The sequence below is a fragment of the Cervus elaphus genome, chromosome 8 (assembly GCF_910594005.1).
Source record: "Cervus elaphus chromosome 8, mCerEla1.1, whole genome shotgun sequence".
Taxonomy (NCBI): domain Eukaryota; kingdom Metazoa; phylum Chordata; class Mammalia; order Artiodactyla; family Cervidae; genus Cervus; species Cervus elaphus.
Genome location: NC_057822.1, coordinates 31,821,513 through 31,843,639, shown reverse-complemented (window position 1 = coordinate 31,843,639; position 22,127 = coordinate 31,821,513). Strand labels below are relative to the sequence as shown.

The 22,127-nt window shown below is 38.4% G+C and overlaps 1 protein-coding gene across 2 annotated transcripts in view; it reads right to left on the bottom strand.

Moving 5' to 3' along the window:
• Positions 1-22,127, bottom strand: part of BARD1 (BRCA1 associated RING domain 1) — an 84,291-nt gene that overhangs the window by 48,543 nt on the left and 13,621 nt on the right. Inside the window, exons 2-4 of one of the 2 annotated variants that reach the window (XM_043910134.1) lie at positions 20,498-20,554; positions 15,548-15,696; positions 3,549-4,504 (exon numbers count right to left, since the gene is read on the bottom strand). In XM_043910134.1, coding sequence (XP_043766069.1) covers positions 3,549-4,504; positions 15,548-15,696; positions 20,498-20,554 — 1,162 coding nt within the window. The remainder of the gene's footprint in view (positions 1-3,548; positions 4,505-15,547; positions 15,697-20,497; positions 20,555-22,127) is intronic. The other variant, XM_043910135.1, reaches the window with a different exon arrangement.

Genomic DNA, 22,127 nt, shown 5'->3' with positions numbered 1-22,127 from the left:
AGGTAGCATAGAACTGTCAAAAAAAATTAAGAAAAGTTAGGTATGTCATGAATGCATAAAATATATGTAGATAACAGCTGATCCTTACCCTGATCTACAGTGATATTTAAGTTAAATTAATAATGCATTAGTATTCTTACACTTTTATAATTTTGCTCTCAAAGAACTACACTACCATACAAGATGCCTCTCTGTACAGTATGCCTCTCTCTTGCAACTGGAGAAACTGCACATCAATCTATCATCACAGGTAAGTCATTTTTTAAAAAATGTAACAATATTTCCAATAGTGTATTATGAGTATGACACTGTAGGCCATAAAAATCTTATGATTCACTTACAGAGTATAGGCTAGGCTACAGTGATGCAAGTGTATCAGTTACACTAGTCTACCATAAAGCGATCACACTGCTGCTTCACTATCAACGCACGAATTGTTACACCTGCTAATAAATATGAATTTCTTTTTCACAGTATCTTTTCATTTTTGATGTCTAGTGTTAATACTGCATATACCAAGTACACTATTTTATATCATACAAGACAGCACTGATTTATGTACTGACAGACTATTCATCTCATAAACAGATGACATAAACTAATGTTATTTTGTATTGTATAAAAGCAGTACAGTATCATAAATGTTTTCCTTATAATTTTCTTAATTAACACGTATCTCTAGCTTCCTTGGGATTCTCTTGTGGTTCAGCTGGTAAAGAATCCGCCTGTAATGCAGGAGACCTGGGTTTGATCCCTGGGCTGGGAAGATGCCCTGGAGAAGGGAATGGCTACCCACTCCAGTATTCTGGCCTGGAGAATTCCATAGACTGTATAGTCCATGGGGTTGCAAAGAGTCAGACACAACTGAGCAACTTTCACTTCTAGCTTCCTTTATTGTAAGAATATAGTATATAATACTTACAATATAGAAAATATGTATTCATTGACTGTTTATATTACCAGTAAGGGCTTCTAGTCAATAGAAGGCTATTAACTTTTTAAAGAGTCCAAAGTTACACGTGGATTTTGAATGTGTGGAGGGAGCTCTCCTAACCCCTGCCTTGTTCAAGGGTCAACTATAGTTTTAACTTTAGGATCACCTCAAACCCTTTTCTGAAGTAGGTGGATAGACAGCCTAAACAAGACAGCAGAACCACAGCAATCGGTTTTCAAGTATGCATGGATTATTCATTCTGGGTTGCAAACAAAAAAATCAAGATAGTAAGTGAAATGAATACTATTATAAAAAGATAAATACACTGATAAATCCTTTGATTTTTCTTGAAGTATTTGTTTTGACTATTAAAATCAAGCTGAGACAGGAGCATACATTCTACTTACAAAAAATTTTTCAAAGAACATTACTGTTAAATAGGTATTTAAAAAACAATAGAAATCAATTAACTTTTCTTAAAGGTACTGTATCAGAATCTGCCAGTGAGTGACAAAACAGTATCTGATAAGTTGCAGAGATTCAAAACTCTAGTTCTGGCATTATAATTTCTAAGTAAAATGACAATCTGACAAAACTTGCATTGAAGCAATCTTGAACATTATCAGTGGAGAAAATTCACCAAGACAGCATCATACCACCGTATTTTCCTGCTTTAAGATTCCCCTGGGCTTTTTTCCATGGCCCATGATGAGCATAGATAAATTATGGCCTGAAGGCTTGATACCCGACTTTGTGTGCAGAGCTTTACTGGTTTACAATATTGTATATGACTACTCTGGCACTAAAGTAGAGTTGAATAGTTAAGACCATATTACTACAGAGCTGAAAATATTTGCTTTAATTTCTCCTTTAATAAAGAGTTTGCCGAACCATGGCCTGGATTCTAGGTCCTAGAGATCCCCACTAATAAGACAAATGATTCTTATGATTGAAAGAAAAATTCTCTACTAAAGTAAGTGGATGCTTAACTGGTGGGCAGAAAATAATTCCCCGAAAGCAGAATGTAGAAACTAAAGCAGTCTACATTCATGTACTAGCTAGAAAAATGAACAAAGGAAATTGATTACTACGCTAGCTACTTATATCTATAAAGCATTAATAACACTATAATGTTAATACTGTTATACCTACTGTAATACATACACAAACACACACACACACATATATATAAATGAAACAAAGAAGACAAAAAATAAAGTCTGATTTTTTAAAACCATACCTTGCAAAAATCAGACTAAAATGGAACTAGAGCCAACTCCAAAAATTCAAGTTGTTCAAAGTATATGGACTGCCTAGAAAATAGTCATCTTACAGGGGAATCAGATAAAGAGTATTCTACATTCATCATTTATTAGAAGATAAACAAGAAAAGAAAAGCACTAGAAGAAACTCATTTTTGTGTTTTTTCCTTTCTACACAGAAAGAATATATCTGGACTCAGCCGACTCCATGTTCCTCCCAAACATTTTATGATGCTCACCACCTTCATGCTCATGGGTCTTGAGGGGTTCTTTCCAGACCTCCCAAAGTTCTCTACCCATGCAAAAGACCTAACAGTTTGCCAGTGAATTTACTGTAAGATCACAAAAGCTATCCTAATTCAGTGCTAATCTTTTCCATATTATCATTGCGTAACACCTGCACGAATTCACAAACCAAAGTCTATGCAGCTGTATCACTAAGTGCTCCCTCAATGTCCACCACCTGTGTCACGTTCAAGGAGTAACACTGCAAGTACACCTCAAGCGCAGCAGAAGAGGTAGCTTCCAAAAGACAAATACTGCCACTTCCGAGGTATAGAGGCAATAAACAGACATCACTCAAAGAATGGGCTGGCTGTGGGGCCCAGAGAAGTCCCTCTGTGGTGAACCACAGGAGTCATTCACGACACTCAAATTTCCAGTCATTGGAAGAATGCACAAGCCATGTAGTATGACCTCCCAGACTCTGCACGGGCCCTCTAGGAGGGTCAAACATAGAGAAGCTCATGCCTTCTCGAACTGCCATGAGTTCAGAAGCTGGGTAAAAGACATGTGGCAATGGTGTGTCTACATCCATAAAGCATGAGAAGAATGGGTAAACAAAATGGAGAAAGCTTAACAAAACCATTGAAAGTGAAAAGTGAAAGTCATTCAGTCATGTCCAACTCTTTGCGACCCCATGGACGACACATGGAACTCTCCAGGCCAGAATACTGGAGTGGGAAGCCTTTCCCTTCTTCAGGGGATCTTCCCAACCCAGGAATTGAACCAAGGTCTCCTGCATTTCAGGCGGATTCTTTACCAACTGAGCTATGAGGGAAGCCCAAGCAAAACCACTATGGAATAGAAAAAAGCAAAAGCACTTGGCAAAGTTGAAGCTGAAATATGGAAATACTGGTTTTCTCCTGCAAGGTCACGCTCCTCTGGCCCCAGGGTCCCCACTCTGAGGTAGGGTTCCAGCCCCTATCAATTCTTGCTTCCCCGGTTCATAGGAAGTACCACTTTTGGTCAGGTTTATTAGCCTAGTAATCATGTCATTTTTCACAAACTCCAAAGAAACCATTTTATACTGGGTCTCATTGTGAAGCTGTATTTCACAGTAAGCATCCTACCTTAATTGAAGCAATATGGAGCAAAGTCTCTCCTCGATGATTTCTCTTCACAGCTGTAAGGCTAACGGGCCACAGCTTCGTTGCTGAGGGACTACACATCATTCGTCTGTAACTGGGACTGTTCAGTGAAGAAGGCGGCGTACCTGGTGAAAGGCTAATGGATTCATCCAATATAGTAATGCTTCTCCTCCTTAACGTGTCACCAACTTTGTTTGAAGGTGGTGAAGAACAGCCAGGCGATGGCATGTTTTCTGACAGCACTGTTTGCTCAGCAGAGTTTCCACCAGTGTTCTGACTGTTGCTTCTGCATCTCTTAGAAACAGGACTGGAAACTCTGTTGTGACGCCCACGCTTCCCATTACAACCTGATGGCAAGGACTTCTTGGACGGAAGATAGTTTGCAGAGACTGTCTTCTCAGGAGTCACTACTTCATTCTTGCTCTCAATTTCTGGAGACTCTATATGCTCAGCCAATGGTAAAGAGACTTCAGCCAAGTCCCCGAAACATTCCGATTCTGTTACGGACCCACTTGCTAGTAAGTCCATTTCACCATTTATCTGCAGGTTAGCAATCACAGATGGTTGGCTACAGAAGGACACCAGCTTTTCCTTACTTTCTTTTTTGGAGTCAAGGTCATCATCTTTCTTTTCTGCCTCTAAATTCCATTTTTGGTTGACTTCAGCTAAAGTTTTCTTTTTCTGTTTTTTTCTAGACTTTGTGGAAGGCTTCTTAGGCCTCTCAGAAACCTCCACCGGAGGGGTCGTAGAGACAAATTCGTACATGGAGGTCTGCTGAGCAATTTCATCATTTTTCACAGAAGGCTGGGTTTGCACTGAAAGTTTATTCACAGTATATCTGACTTTCTTACTTCGAGGACTAAACCACATTTTTATTGAATTCTTTTTATTTTGTGCATCATTAAAAAAACTTTTCCTAGATGTTTCTTCTTTCAAATCTGGAAAAGGACAGGAAAAAGGAAAAGAAATTTGTTACATGAACTTAATCTCTCCCATCTTGGGCTCTCAAAGAATTGTGTTGATAGTTCTCCTAAGGTGTATCGCCTCTTATTTGTGTACCTCTTCCTTCCTTCCTAGATTATGAAAGCAAATATCCTCATTCAACAAATATTTACAGAGTCCTACCTGATTTCAGACCATGTTCTAGAAACTTATATGCCACTGCAAAAGACAAAATATACAAACAAATAATTAGAACATACAGTCTGCTGTATGGAAGTGATGAGTCATGGGGAAAAGCTATACTAAATTAACAGATTAACAGGAGAGACTTTATTAATAAACAGTAGTCAAAAAATTAAGACTTATTAGCTGGGGAGGGAATAAAGTCAAGAGAAAATAAAAACTTATTAGCTGATGCTTAATTTTAAAAGAGGACTTTTGAAAATCAATATAATTCTCTATTTAAAAAAACTAAAAAGAAAAACAGGTGGTTTCTCTCAACAGATATAGAAAAATATATACACTGGCCAAATCCAGTGTCCATTCATTATTTTTAAAAAGGCTCACCATTAGGGATAGAAGGAAACTTCTTCAACGTGCTAAGGACATCTACAAAACTACACACCACTAGTGTCATCCTTAATGAAGAAAAACTGGAATACTATTTTGTTCCTATTATCTTGTTTCTGTCATCAAGACAAGGCAAAGATGTCCACTCTCACCATTCCTGTTCAATATCACACTGAAAGTCTTGGATAGCACACCAAGGTTAAGAAAGAAATATAAAAATCACATGAATTAGAAGATATAAAAATGTATCTGCTCAAAGCTAACTTGATTGGCTATATAGAATATCCCAAAGAATCTCTTAAAAAACCACTAATAAAACAAGTGACTGTTCAAGGTCATAGAATACAAAGTCAATATACCAAGTTCAATTGCAACTGTATTTCTATATACTAACAATGAACACATGGAAACTACCAGACAATGCAAATTCTTGTTGGCAATGTTAAAGACTTCAACACCTATGCTAAGAGCAGAAGAAAACCACTAAAAGGTTTTACATCAATCAGGTGGCATGATTATATCTGTGTTTTCAAAAGCTCCCTCTTGACTGGAGTGTGGGAGAATAGGCTGGAAGAGGGCAAGAGTGGATGCAAGAATAATCGTTAAGAGGCAAAGTAGTAATATAAGTAGAAGATAACAGCCTAGGGAGGTGACAATAGAGAAAGAAGTAGAATTATTTGAAAAATATTTAAGAGATAAGATTTAAAGGATTTGGTGATGAAATGAATAAAGGAGACGAAGGTGACAAAAACAATTCATATGTCTCTGGCTTATAGCACTGGATGCACCTAGAGAAAAAACAGTGGTGCTGGCAGGGACAATCTGCCCAGGCTCCCGAGCACACCGACATGCCCTTGTGGGGTGTACCAAGAAGGCAAGGCCCTGGATGCTTTTTACCCAGGCCATTTCTCAGGACTGTGTGTGCAGCAAGCAACCCTGAGGGAGCAGTACTGTTTCCCCAGGGAAAAAAGCAGGCCCATTTCTGCTGTCTATGGGCATGCTAAGCCACTTCAGTCATGTCTGACTCTCTGCAGCCCTATGGACTCTAGCCCACCAGGCTCTTCTGTCCCTGGGAGTCTCCAGGCAAGAGTACTAGTGTTATATACAGTCAACTCCCCAAAGCTCAGAGTTCCTTTCCTGTATCACAACCACCTGTATGTGTAGGAATCCACGATGGGCCCTTTGCCAAGTATCATCACAGATGCAAAGGTACACTGAGGAATTTCAAAAGCAATGTGATAAAATATTTGCAAATTTTTTTAAGCATATACTCTTTCACAAGGCAATTTTACCTCTAGTAACCTATCTTACAAAATATACAAAATATTCACACATGTGCCTGCAAATCTGGATGTGTGAGTGTTAACTGCAGCAGTATTTGTAATAGCCCAACTGAGGAAAAAAGTCAGTGTTTATCAACTGGAAATCAGTGAACTATGATGCTCCATAATTACAAAATCTTATTACAAAATCTTATGGAGCTGCTATACATGTCAACTAACATGCAAAGATCCTCAAGACACTTTAAGTGTAGTACAATCCTATTTACATTTTAAAAATTCTATTGTGTTTATATTCAAATATTTTCATAAATTCATAAAAAGAAAGATTAGGAAAGTTAACTAAAAACAGTACCTCTGAAAAAGATTTTGTGTTTTTTGGTTGAGAATAAAGGGTAGAGGGGGACTTTCACATTTTACTCTACACACTTTCATACTGCTTACTCAGTTACTAAAAGAATGTTCTCTTATATTTCTTATGTAAATTAAACAAACAGAAAATAAAATTTGTATAAAGTTACACACCTAATTGGTGACTGAGCTGGCATTTGAATTCCTAAGTTTTCACTAAGTAAAAATTAAAACTTTTCACTAAATACATACTATATGTAATATTGTGATTTATAAGAAATATACATTTGGTCTTTGTCCACCGTTGTTGTTGCTGTTTAGTCACTAAATTGTGTCCAGCTCTTTTGCAGCATCATGGACTATGGCCTGCCAGGCTCCTCTGTCCATGGGATTTCCCAAGCAAGAATACTGGAGGGGGCTGTCATTTCCTTCTCCAGGGGATCTTTCCAACCCACAGATTGAACCTGTGTCTCCTGCATTGGCAGGCAGATTATTTACTGCTGAGCCACCAGGAAAGCCCACTGTACCAGGCACAGAGCTCCTAAAACCCTTGAAATTTCCTATATGAACCACAGGGGCATCTTTTGTTACATTTAATTGTGTTCCTAGTTACCGAAATAGCTCCAGTAAAAAAAGATAAAATGGGTGTCTTTTATTATTCATAACAAGCCCTAGTTCAACCACACCTGAGTTTATGTTAATAAGATATCAGAAAGTCCCTAATGTCGGAGGCAGGTTGCCAAGGGAATCAACAAGGATTAGAATTTTCAATCCCACCCCCTGACCTCCAGGAAGAGAGGGACAGAGGTTAAGCCAATCACCAAAGGCCAATGATTTAATCAATCAAAACCTTGATCAGGCTTCCCTGGTGGCTCAGACCATAAAGAATCTGCCTGCAATGCAGGAGACCCAGGTTCAGTCCCTGTCTTGCGAAGATCGTCTGGAGAAGGAAATGGCAACTCACTCCAGTATTCTTGCGCAGAGAATCCCAGGGACAAAGCAGCCTGGTGGGCTACAGTCTATGGTGTCACAAAGTCAGACATGACTGAGCGACTCACACACACGCCCCTACATAAAGAAGTCTCCATTAAAAAACAAAACTCCAAAACACACACACACACACACACACACACGCCCCTACATAAAGAAGTCTCCATTAAAAAACAAAACTCCAAAACACACACACACACACACACACACACGCCCCTACATAAAGAACTCTCCATTAAAAAACAAAACTCCAAAACACAGTTGGAGAGCTTCCGGGCTGATGAACATGTGAAGGTGCCGGGGAAGCTGTACACCCAGAAGGGACATGGAAGCCCTTTGCCCTTCAACACACCTAGCCCTATGCACCTCTTTCTGTCTGGCTGTTCCTGTGGTATATCCTATTATAATAAACCAGGAATCTGGTAAGTAAAACGTTTGCCTGGATTCTGTGAGACACTCTAGCAAATTATTCAAATTCAAGGTGTTGACAGGAGCCTACAATTTATAGCCAGTGGGTCAGAAGCACAAGCTGGCCTGAGAGTGGCACCTAGGAGGAAGTGGGGACAGTCTTAGGGGACTCCTAACCTGAAAGAGTTGACACTATCTCCAGGTGGACAATGTCAGAATTGGGTAAACTGACACCCAGCTGATGTCACTTAAGGGTGCGATGTGTGGAAAACCCGCACATCTGGCGTCAGAAGTGAAACAGTACTGTAGGTAACAGTAGAGTGAATGGTGGTGATGGTTTAGTCGCTAAGTCGTGTCCGACTGTTGCGACCCCATGGACTGTGGCCCACCAGGCTCCTCTGTCCATGGGATTTTTTAGGCAAGAATACTGGAGTGGGCTGCCATTTCCTCCTCCAGGGGATCTTCCCAACCCAGGAGTCGAACCTGGGTCTCCTGCATTGCAGGCAGATTCTTTACTGACTGAGCTTTGAGGGAAGCCCAGTAGGGTGAGTAGAGGACACATAAGGGGAAGAGACCTTTTCTTTACACAACATATAGTATAATCTTCATGTGTATTTTATTTTTTCAGACCTACCAATCTTGCCTATTAACAGAGGCTCCAGAAATAGAGAATGAACAGTGGTCCCTCTTCAAGCTCTCTTGCCCTTTTTTTTTTTTTTTTGCCCTTAAGCCCGTTCACCTTTATTCAAAAATATTCCCTTAACAGTCTCTTCTCTCACTCCATATGGACAGGTAAAACCAACCCAGTCAGCCCAGCACAGTGGTGAGCACATAAACAGTGCTCAGAAAACACTGCTGAATTGATGAATAAATTATTTGGTATGTTCTCTTAAATCTTGACTGGTATTTATACAAGAGAGGTTAGAATTCAATTTAAGGGCCAGAAGAAAGTTGAGGGATTGTCCAATTCTCTCATTTTAAATATAAGGAATTAAAGTTAAAAAGAAAGAAGAGGAAGTCTCCCATCTCCCAATCCAATGCTCTTCTCTCCACACACACTGGATTATCAAGAGGCCACCTCAGTTATGAAGAACACCAGAAAAGCAGGGAAACTGGAAAAACCACAATCACCAGGATCATCTGACAGGACTGACAATGACCAACAAATAACTTCATATTGCCTAATGCTTACTCCCCAAATTAACATAGACTGAATCTCCTATAACTAGGAGTCCTATTTTAAAAAAGAATAAGGAAGTTATTTGACTCATGTTTTTCTCTTGAAAGGTCACTCTTCATTCAAGCTGAAGCATGCATGAGTGCTCAGTCGTATCTGGCTCTTTGCAATGCTATGGACTGTAGCCCACCAGGCTCCCCCATCCATGGGATTCTCCAGGGAAGAATACTGGAGTAGGTTGCCATTCCCTCCTCCAGGGCATCTTCCCACCCAGAGATGGAACCCCCGTCCCCTGCACCTCCTGCATTGACTGGCAGACTCTTTTCCAAGAGTTCTATATAAAATCTTTCTTACATTATGGAATCTAGAGAAAAATTTTGATGAAGTTCTAACACTAAGTTGCTTTAAGAAGAAAATCAAGCTGTGCATCCTACTCCTAAGGACCGGTAACAGCCACTGAGTAGGAAGTAAGCATGGATGGATGTTACACGGTGAAACTGTCAAGTGTGCTATTCCTACGGAGCTTTCATACTTAAAGAGATACACAGTAATTTTAATTTCATTTTTCTATTGTTTCTGGGAATACATTTCAACATTTCTCATGTCTTAAAAATTAGCAAGAGGAAAAGAAGTTATGAAATATTATTTTTGAACTCCTTTTAGATACTCTTTATTCACAAAGAACAGTTTAAAATTATTTTAATACACGAGAGGATTAATAAACTAAGCTCTCAGATCCTCTCTAAAGTTCAAAACCCCTTTGGGGTATTCCTTCACCTCATGTTTCTTAAGTACAAAATTCCTATCTTTATAAATAGATCTGCCAAGTAAAAAACAGCACTTTAAACAGATTCAGAAAAATGAAACACTGGATTTTGAAAATCAACTTGTATTTATCTCTGGAGAAATTTCAGAGATATGATCCCTGTCAGGCAAAAAAATTCAGTGAAACCCCCACTCACTCCATAGAAGCTATTCCTTCCTCCTGGGAATGGAAAGGAAGCCACTGCACTGAAAAGTCAGTTAACGATAAGCCAGCTGGAAGGAGAAGGGGGTCTCGGAGTGAGAGCAGACCCTCTAACACCCTTTTTCCATCCGAACTGAACTGATGCGCAGAAAAGTGCAATTAAGACAGGATCTTGGAAATAAAGACAATCCAAATGAAGATCCAGTCACACAGATTTACATCTAAATTCAACATCTAAATGTCACTTTCCTCTGCAGTGACAAATAGATTTCAAAACTAAGTCCTTTCTAACATAATCTGGAGACGAGAGAAAAGGTCAAAATGAAATAGTATCAGAATTACTTTTTAAGAAAGACTCAGAATTACAAAGACTTAAAAGTTAATCCTTTGCTAGTCTGTAAAAACTCATACTTGATTTTTTTAATTTAATATTAAACACAGCTGATGACATTTTCAATAAAAACATTAAATTCTGAAGTCCTTAAAGTTATAAAACTTACAAAATGTAGAATTAGGCATTTTAAAGGAAAATAAAGATTTACAGGTAGTAATAACATAATTAACTAAAAAAATCTAAACCTAAAAAGACAACAGAACTTCAAACTGAGGAGCACATATTTTCTTCAGTAATAACATAATCAACAACAGACTTTAAAATGAGGAACACAAATAAAGGAGTAAATGAAGATAGCATATATTCATGTAATTTACAAGTACACAATAATCTTATTTATCTCACTAATCATCCAGTAATAAATTTACTCAGGATGATTTTGATAATGCATCTTGTCCTCACTAAGCAAGAACGACTACAGCAAACACGATTTTAAGTTTTGGATTTTACACAGTATAACTAAGTTACACAACATAACTAACTTAAGATTGTAAAAAGAGAAAACACCACCACTGTTGGAACATAAATCAAACTATCAACAGCTACAACAGTTTTTACGGGTGAATGCTTTTAAGCATGATAAATTATCATATTCATTTCAAGAAGAAAAATATTGGTTCTTCCTCTGCATAGTAAATTTCTTAATGATGATGACATTTGAAAGAATTCTACTCTCTGAATTTAAATATTTCTGAGTACCCCACAAAACACCGAGGAACGGAGACATACGTGCTGCTAAGGAGCTGCTTAGCCAAGTGTTTTTCTTAAAATTTAATAATAAACTATAGAAAAGGGAAGCAATTAGCAAATGTGATTTAGCTATCATTAATCTTCATCAAAGGATTATAATGATGTACATTGTGTGCCTTTCAAATTATTCTCTATTATAGGTCTCACAACAGAAGTAGAGAAGTCTCTTTGACAAACTAGTCTCTTATTAAAAATCAAAGGAAAATACTTTGCTACCATCTGTGCAACATTAACGCCTTCACTAAAGAATGATTATTTTGTGAGTTAAGAAGTATTCAGTTCTATTTAAAACAAGACAGCAGCAACACAGCTATTCAAATGCTCATCTTCATCTATTATAAAAAAGTCATAGCATATATGAAACACTATGCAATTCGCTACAGAAAGACCAGCATCTCTCCCAAAACCTTTTCTAACAGCAAGGAAAACTGAGACCCATGAAAGCATAATCAAAGTGTTGCTGGTTTTTTTTTAATGTCACCAACACCAACATATGCGTCACAAAACCTGGCCAGCACCTGCAATGTCTGATTTAATAAGATGGGGGGCAAGAGAAAATAAAAACTTTAAAGTTTAATGCCACTCATAGAAAGCAGATTATGTTTTAAAGAATAAGGTAAAATTACCCATAAATGGTTGTCAGAAAAATTTATGACAATCTCTTCTCTTTAAAGAACACTGAACCAAGAAAAATCTGTTCAAGTATTTAAAAGCTCATTTTAGAAAGTATTACTATAAATTAGGCTTCTTTGTCTCCAGTATACCATATACCATGTCCATGATTTGACAAGTTCTTCCTAATTACCCATTTTAATTACAGTAATTATATATTTTATAGTAAATGAAAGTAACAAGGTTCATTCAGAAGATAAATTGTGAATTACAGGTTTAAAAAAAATAGAGAAAGTGTGGCTCTGTCCAACCATTACACTTAATTAATCATATTCAACAGATTACCATTTAATAGAACCATATGATTTTGGAGCTAGAACTTAGGAATCACTTAATCTAATACTTTTATCTTATAATGATATCATTTTCCAAGTTCCTCATTACAAAGAGGATGAACCATTATTTGTCACCAACCGTTAGCTCCCGTTACATAGTCATCTAGTTTGCCTTATAATATTTTGTTTTAGAAGTACTTGCTAGATAAAAATATATGGCATAAGCTATAAAGACACAAAGGGATATACCAAAAGAAACCACCTCAATTCCCTTCAAGACTAAACCTGTTTTGCGAGGCTAAACCTTGAGAGAAAAAGGTGATAATGATGCAGCTCACAAGAAGTAGAAAATACTTTGTACCATGGAAATAGCACATCCAGATAGAAATTTATATTCTAGATACATTTCATCTTCTCTAAATATAGCAAAAGAGATGTTACCATTATAAAATGGATTATTGAAACCAAAATGTAAGAATTTGTTTTAATAGATTTAATTAAGCTTAGTCTCTAGGATATGAATTAGTCTTAACACTACCAGTTTTTTTCTGACACAATTCAACAAAATACCCACACTTCTAACAAAAGTATTGTACTAAATGATAAAACAATAGGCAAGATACTGACAATACGACCACCGTGCATAACCTAGGCCCTCAGTTTCCTCGCCTACAGAATAAAAATCCTACAACTCTGATCATAGGTTAGGTAAACAGTGAACTCTCAATTCATTTTAAAATAAGTAAAATGTTAAAGCCAGCACAGCTCAAGTCTGCTAATGACTAATGTAATCATCATTCATCATAATAAGGAAAACAAACACAAAATGGCCTTTGGAAAGTGAATCACTGTGTTCCACCTCTGCTCTTAGATGAGAAAGACAGAATTTCAGAAGGCTTCAGGTTCCACACGAAAACTTGTTCTCTACTCAGCAAATTTCCTACCTCTCTTTTTTAATGGTGAAATATTAAGGCATTTAATATTCCAAGGTCCATGAAATGTGAAAACCATACTGATAACTCAAACGTCACTAACTAACAGTAAAATTCCTTGAGGAGCCCCCTGATTCCTCTTGGCACCACACAGCACGCAGACCCCAGTGAGCCAGAAGTGACTACAAGCAACCCACTGAAGGTTATTCTGCTCCCCGTTAGCACCATCAGAAGAGTCACAGTAATTCTTTATGGGCTAACCCGTGTCTCTCCCAAAATTCACATTTTGAAGTCCTAATCCCATTACCTTAGAACATGACCTTATTTGGAAACAGGGTCATTGCACATATAATTATTAAAGATGAGGAAGATGGGGCTCTAACGCAATATGAACCATGATCAAACAAAAAATGGAAATTTGACACAAACATGCATATATGGAGAATACCACATGACCGCCTTCTACAAATCAAAGAGAGAAGCCTGGCACTCATCTTTTCCTCGCAGACCTCAAAGTAACCAAACTAACCTACCCCTTGATTTCTAGCCTTCAGAACGATGAGACAGTAAATTTCTGTTGTTTAACCCACAGTCTGTGGGACTTTTTTACAGCAGTCCTAGCAAGCTAATATCTGACTAGACAGCAGCTGAAGAAGAATCAAATCAGAACATCATTATAGCCACAAACAAAATTGCACCCAAATTTCAATGCCTGGCCAACATTACTAAAAGGCTACACATCTTTAAGAACCTGATGCAAGCCACTTTCACACAGACGTGACATTTTTCGTATGGTACACTTAACTCAAGAGAATCACTAATCCCCACCCTCAACACTGCTAAAGATGCGTGGACTCTTGATTAAGAATTCCTGCCTAATCAATGGTATACGGATGGGGAGGGAGCAGATCATACACCCATCTTTTTAAAATATAAAGTAAAACACTATCAGTACTGTCTCCGATGAAGAAGGAAAAGAACACAGATGAACTAATAGAACTTTTCCTCATTATGCCTTTAAATAGGTTTATGCTATTTTTTAAAGTAAGTACTTTTAAAAATATGTGTATATAAAATTATATCTGAAAATAAGCAGAACTTTATCACCATAGCACATTTTATCATGCAAGAATAGAATCTAATACAATAATCAGAAAACTAGATAAAGAAAACTTCTCTTTGGTAAACTATGGTTCAAAGTCTTCTCAAAAATATGGACCTGGTCAGTAAGACTCAAAGTAGTTGTCTTATTTATTTTGCCCAAACAACTTCACCTTTAGTAGTTGACAATAACGTATCACGTGGGAAAAGAAGACCATAAATTTAAAAAAATGGAAATTCTACCATTTTATATGAGCTTAATCAATCATTCATGGCATCCTACCAGTCAAGAAAAGGTTCTCCGATAAACACAAGCTAACATGGTATTATCTGGTCAATAAAAAACCAATTCCAATATCTGATTATGAAGATTCAGAATGCTTTACTTTCTTTCCACAGCTGATTAGCTCTCAGCAGAAAGCACAATGGGAAGATACATAGTTAATACAGAGTCTAAGAACAATTTGAAAAACATTAACCTCTGTTTAAATAGAAAAGAAAATGAATATTAGGTTTTCGCTCTTTCAAAATGTGCACATCTAATAAATCTGTAGGAAAGTGATACCCAGAAGGTTGCATTCTGTCTTGTGAAGTGATATTTAAGTGAGTTTTAAGGACAAAATCATTATTACTAGGGACAAAAATCACTACTCCATATATATTATACAGAAATTATTCTAACAGTAAAAAGCGGGCAGGAGGAGAAGGGGACGATAGAGGATGAGATGGCTGGATGGCATCACTAATTCAATGGAAATGAGTCTGAGTAAACTCCAGGAGTTGGCGATGGACAGTGAGGCCTGGCGTGCTACGGTCCATGGGGTCGCAAAGACTCGGACACAACTAAGTGATTGAACTGAACTCAAAAAGCGGGTAGTGTAGATGAGGAAAAGTCTCTGAACTGACAATCAAAAGAAACAGGTTTTATTTCTCCTGCTCCTGGTACTAACTGTATGGGAGACTTCAGGCAAGATCATTTAACTTCTCTGGACCCTGGCTTCTCATCTATAATATAAGGGAGTCAGACTTAATTATCTCTAAGGTGCCTGTCACCTCTTGATTCATAACACTATAAACCTTCAAATCTGAAATAAGTCACTCATATTTTATACATTTATAAAATCAATACAAACCTCAGTCATTTAAGAGAGACAGTGATATTTCCCTCTTACCTGAAAAACCAGTGCCGTGCAGCAAATTCCGAAGCTTACTACAGAGCTGGATCATGCTGTCCAGCTGTCTGTTTATCTTTACATCTTGTATCCAGGCTGGGGTGTAACACACTGGACATCCACTTCCAATGCAGTCACTTACACAATTACTTAAAAAGGATTAAAAAATATACAGATGTCAACACACTTTCAGCAGGATCTAAATTCCAAAAAATAAACCGCGTAAACAGAAGTAAATGAAGCAAAGGCTGTTCTAATAAACATTGGTCAATCATAAAATATCAGTTAAAACAGTGTTTTTGAAAGAGTGCATGACACTAACGCACACAGCATGCAATCCACATCTAAAGTTGCTTATGTAACTTGCTACGAAGAGACTATACCTGGCCAGACAAGAGTCTGCATAATTTTTCCCTGTAAATAAATCTATAGCTTCTAAAGAGAGTACAGAGGGAGATTAAAAAAAAAAAATTTAGTCCCTAATGCATACAAGTCACGCATATGAACCTTTCCTATTCTAAACCTAACACTGTGCTTCATAGAAATTCCCCAAAATTACTGCAAAGACAGAGGTAAAGGTATTTTTTCTTTTATTTGTGTTCAAGTGTCTAAAGGCTTGTAAAGTAGTTTTTGAGGAAAGATTTTGGTTCTTTCAGGTACTTTTAATCTGCAGACTCAGTTAAATGACCTCAGATTATCTGTCCAAGAGTTACAATCTCATAGTTAGAAAGACTTTTCTTAAATTTCTTGGTGGCTCAGATGGTAAAGAATCTGCCTGTAATGCGGGAAACCTGGGTTCGACCCCTGGGTTGGGAAGATGCCCTGGAGGAGGGCATGGCAAACCACTGCAGTACTCTTGCCTGAAGAATCCCCATGGACAGAGGAGCCTGGCGGGCTACAGTCCATGGGGTGGCAAAGACCAAACAACTAAACACAGCACAACACAACAACACCATTTGTGACTCCAATGAAGATGTGCACAAGCTTTTGTTCACAATTCCCCACGAAACCTATCTGTGAATCCCGAAACAAGAACCCTCTACACTGCATCGTGGGAGTTCCCTGGTGGCCGAGTGGTTAGGATTCCAGGCATTCACTGCCAGGGCGCAGCTTCAGTCCCTGGTTGGGGAACTGAGATTCTGCAACCTGGAGAGCACATTTGGAAAAAAAAAACAAAAAACAAAAAAATAAACCTTCCGCCCCTTCTTTAGCTTCACCAGATGGGCTGCAGCAGGAAGGGGTAAAATAATAGCCGTAACAGCCACATCTCCTCCCAGCACCACACCCCTTCTCCTGTGACCCTCTTGTCTGCAGGCAGACGACTCCTCCCACAGCCCTGTCTTCTACTCAGCAAAACAAAGAAATTTGCAAAAATGTAAAAACAGTGCCAACCTGACATTTTGTCTTTGGTTTGCCAGAGTTATTTTCCCTTAAAAAGAGTTCTTTAATATTACTATGCAATGTGTTTATTATTATTTTTATTGTTATTATTATTATTTTTAAACGAATTAGTATTGTTATTTTTGTTATTTTTAAACGAATTAGTATTGTTTAAATGTCTCAGTTTTACATGGGAAAAACACACATCCATCAACAAAAGCTCTTTGTGGGGCTCAATTTTCAAGAATGCAAAGTGGTTTGAGCCCAAAATGTCTGGGTTCCCCTGCCACATATCTTGAAAATTTACATCTGAGAGTTCATGAACTACTTTTATCAGGGACTGGCATGAAAGTATGATATTCTGAAGCTGCCAGAACATGTCAGTAAGATAAAAACCTGTGTTCCTACCAATCTTCCCTTGACTCCAAGGCTTCAGCCGCACTGCGACATATAAAACCATCTTTTAAAACCGCACGGCCGTCGGAGAAGGCGAGGGTAGGATGACTTGAGAATAGCATTGAAACATGTATATTTCCACATGTAAAATGGTTGACCAGTGCAAGTTCAATGCATAAAGCAGGGCACTCAAAGCCGGTGCTTTGGAACAACCCAGAGGGATGGGGTGGGGAGGGAGAAGGGAGCGGGGTTCAAGATCAGGGGACACATGTACACCCATGGCTGATTCATGTCGATGTGGCATAAACCACCATAATACTGTAAAGTAATTAGCCTCCAATTAAAATAAATTAATTAAATTTAAAAAAAAAAAAAACTGAATGGCAGGAGTTCCCTGGTGGCCTAGTGGTTAAGATTCCAGGCATGCACTGCCATGGCCCAGGTTCAATTCCTGGTTAGGGAACTGAGATTCCACAATATGCACAGCACAGCTCCCCAAAATGAAAACAAAACCTCACGGCATTTACAGCACTGGTCAACAGCTTTAATATCTCCAAATCTCCAAGAAACACAAACAGCTACCCTAATTCTTGGCACCATATAATGAAAATGAATCAAAACTACACTGAATCAGTTCTTTCTTCTGTTCACATATGGACAACCATTTTCTCTCTTAAGATGGTTCTCATGCCTCTCTTAATCTTTCATTGGTTGTTTTAAATCACAGATCCCTTCAGAATCCAATTAAAGGTATAGAACACACACATATACACATGCTTTACACACAATTTCAAGTTTGTTATGCTCTAGATGTGTAACTGATCTATTATATACAGTGAGTACAACCCCGAAATGAAATACATCTGCTTATTCCAGAGTGGAGACAGGGAACAGACAAATTTTAGATAGGCATTATTGGAGGCCTTTTGGAGGAGGTAATATTTGAGCTGAAATGTAACTGATGAAAAGCTAGGCTCCCAAAAATCTGGCGGACAGAATTTCAGACAGGCATTATGGGAGACGTTTGGAGGAGGTAATATTTGAGCTGAAACACAACTGATGAAAAGCTACCCTCACAAACATCTGGCAGAAGTACAGCTCAGATGGAAAAATCAGTGAGTGCAAAAGTCCTGGGGCAGGATGAGTTTGACATGTTCAATGACCCCAAAGGAGAAGGTGGCTGAACAGCGGGTCCGAGAGGCAGTCAGGGGCTCTGCCCCATGCAGAGTCTTGTGGACCCCAGAGCAGAGTGTTCTGATTGTAAAAGAAAACCCCTGAAGGATTTTAAGAGTGGTAATGATATGAATGTGGCTCAGATTTTTAAAAGATCACTCACAAGAATATAGAAAATGGGGAAGGGGGCCAGCTCTGAACGTTTTACAATAGGCTGGAGAGAGATCATTTGATGGTGGCTTGGACAAAAGCATAAACAGGAAATAGAAAAGTGGGAAAATGAAAGACTTAGGGGGCATTTTCAGGTGAAATGGAGAACTTTATGATATGGGATAAGCAAGAAAAATAGCAGCCAGGTGTGCCTACTGGTTTCTGCTTTGAGCAACTTTGGTACCATTTATCCCAATGGCACCATTTACTGCTATGAAGATTACGGAGGCAGGAACAGGGTAAAGGCAAGGACAAGCAACAGATCTGCTCTGAACATACTAAGCCTGGCATCCCGCTTCGTCATCCAAATGGAGTTATCAGGTAGGCAAGAGATACTTTTTCCTACCCCATCCTCCTGCTGGCTGTGCCCCATGGAGCAGACCTGTGTTTCTACATAGAAATAAGATTCGGACCCTAAGCACAGCCGCCTCCCACAGTCCCCAGCGCACCCAAGTGACACAGTGCGTTACTTTCACATGTGCTTACACTTCATATCGCAGTTTGCTCATGCCAGATAATCACAGTCATAACTTGAAATAATTAAAAGATTGATTGAAAGGAGGATATATTAACCCTGTCTCACAGACAATTAAACTAAGACATTCACTCCTTTAATTGATTTCCTCTTGAATAAGAAATAAGATGAGGTGAAAACCTAACATTCTAACCTCTCAGCCAGGGCTTTAGTAGATATAATTTCATAGGAACTGTTATGGCTTGGATTGTGTCCCCCCACAAAAAGATGCTTAAGTCTTAAACCCCAGGACCTGTGACCTTATCTGGAAACAAGGTCTTTGTAACTGATCTAGTGTAGATGAGATCATTAGAGTGAGCACCCTAATCCAATATAACCGGTATTCTTAGTCTTATAAAAAGTGGACATTTGGACACAAATAGTCTACTCTGGCCACTTGATGTGGACAGCCCACTCATTGGAAAAGACTGTGATGCTGGGAAGGATTGAAGGTGGAAGGAGAAGAGGGCGACAGAAGATGAGATGGCTGGATGGCATCACCAATGTGATGGACGTGAACTTGGGCAAACTCTGGGAAAAGGTGAGCGACAAGGAGGCCTAGCCTACTGCAGTCCATGAAATCGCAGAGTCCGACACGACTTGGTGACTCAACAACAACAAAAGGCACACGAGGGAGACTGCCATGGGAACTTGCAGGCTAAGAGCAGAGTGATGTATCTCTAAAGGGAAATACCGCCAGAAACCAAAGATTCTGCACCAGAAGGTAGGAGAGAGGCGTGGTACAGATACTCCCTTACCTCCCTCAGAAGGGGCCAACCTCACTAACACCTCGCTATTAGACTTCTAGCCTCCACAACTGTGAGACGATAAATTTCTGTTGTTCTCAAAGTCACCTGGTTTTTGGTAAACTGTTATGGCAGCCTTCAGAAACTACTACAGTAAATGATAAGAACTTAGGTTTCACAATTTGCAGAGGCTAGATTCAAAATTAACTGGAAGGGTAAGAGAGGCATATTTGAATTATATAGTAATTAATTTTCTCCCCCAAACTTTCTCCCCAAACAGTAAAGCTATTTTCTAAGCTTTGTACCAGTGGATAAGTTACCCTCTTTGACCTTTTAGCTTCTGATTTGTAAATTAAGACAAATAAAAGGATCAAAAGGAGATAATGTACATTAAGTCATTTCGCAGTCCATGAGAGTTATACAACAGAAACTAATACTAGTATCAACATGATCACGTGACTATTACCTTGGTAAAAAAATACACTTAGATTAAACGTGTGTGTCTATCTATCATAAGCCACCATTACTTACCTACAGAAGATGTGCTCACATCCGCCTAAGCACACAGGCTCCCTCAGAATATTAGTGCTGTTTGAAGAAAGAAAAATAATCAAGACTTAGGTCACTGTTAAACATTTTTTTACCCAACGTTTCACGAGTCCAAGACCCAACACTACTGTACTTGTTTCTCAAAACGTAAGATATTAAGGTCATATTCATTTGAAAGGCTGTAACTCCCTGATTAAATACTGTCTCATCACACATCTGCTGAATTCAAATAGCAACTACTGAACTCAGGACAAACTGTAACACTTTTTATAATGCATATGCTGAGAAATCATAGAAAGAAGCAACTTTGCTCAATATCTCTGAACCTCTTTCAAATAAAACCAACCACTGGCCACTTCTTTCAATTCATGATTCAAAGTGTAGACCATAAATCTCAAAATGAGACCCACAAATAGAATGACTATACAGTGTATTGTCCAAATGAAAATACTTCTGAGAGTGAAGGGCAGTGATAACTGGATAGAATAGCAAGTGTAAACCAAGACTGTCATAGAAAAATAGGACATCTGGTCCCCTTGACCATAAAAATTTATGGTTTCCCATTAAAAAAAATTGCTTTCCAGTTGTTGTCAAGTAGCCATCTATTTTTTACAGATGTCTTTTCAGAAATGCAGCTATTCTTTCTACTTACAGGAAATTGTTTTATTCTTTAAAGCAACCGGGAATAGGAATCGTCAGGTTGGCGGTCTGCAGAAAATTAAGTATCCCCAGCATTGTCCATCAAAAAACACCTGCTAAGTTTGATAATCCTAAGACGGTAAAGCTACTTAACTAATAAACACAGATCAAGTCATTAAAGTCAGAGGGCGTAATGAAGTAAGAAAAAACAGAAGTAAAGCTTTTTAAAAATGAACTTTTTCTAGTTTATTATACTAACCCTAGGACCTTTAGGTATTTACATCATTATTATCCAATTATCTCTGCACACATCTCACGTATCAATAAAAATAGCTCTCTAAGTTTCTTGAAAGATCAAATGCATCACACTGCACATTTTAATAGATATGAACATTAAAGTGAAATTGAGCTTTCCAGCAAGAGTGCTAAAAACAGAGCACACCCACAATGTTATTCTCAAGATATTGAAAATGGTGCTCACTGACATTATAAAACCCATCACTTTTTAAAAACTCAGAACATCTGATTTCTCTATCACACTACATAGAACAAAGTGACAAAAATATGACTGGTGCCGGCAACTTCTGGCAATTCAGATGATCTCTGCTACAATGCTCACGCTAGTCCTATAATTTCTGTTCATTATTCGAGCTACCAAACCTAACCTCTGATCTCCGAATAAGTGTGTTAAACTCTACTTCATTACAAGCTTTGCCTCTGAGATCTCAAAAGTTTTGTGACCAAACGTCCTCTTATCATAATATCCCCCCTCCCTTTTATCCCGTCACCCTGACCAAACCTCCACCTTCAGGTTACTCTCCACCTGGAGAGACTTCCATTCAGTATTAGCTGCTTGGATTCCCTACCAGCCCAGGCCACAGAGTTTTACACGCTTCAGCACCATCTTCACCATCACCCTAATTCTACCAACCTCTCAGAAACTCAAGAATGCCAATCCACAATGCTAGACAGA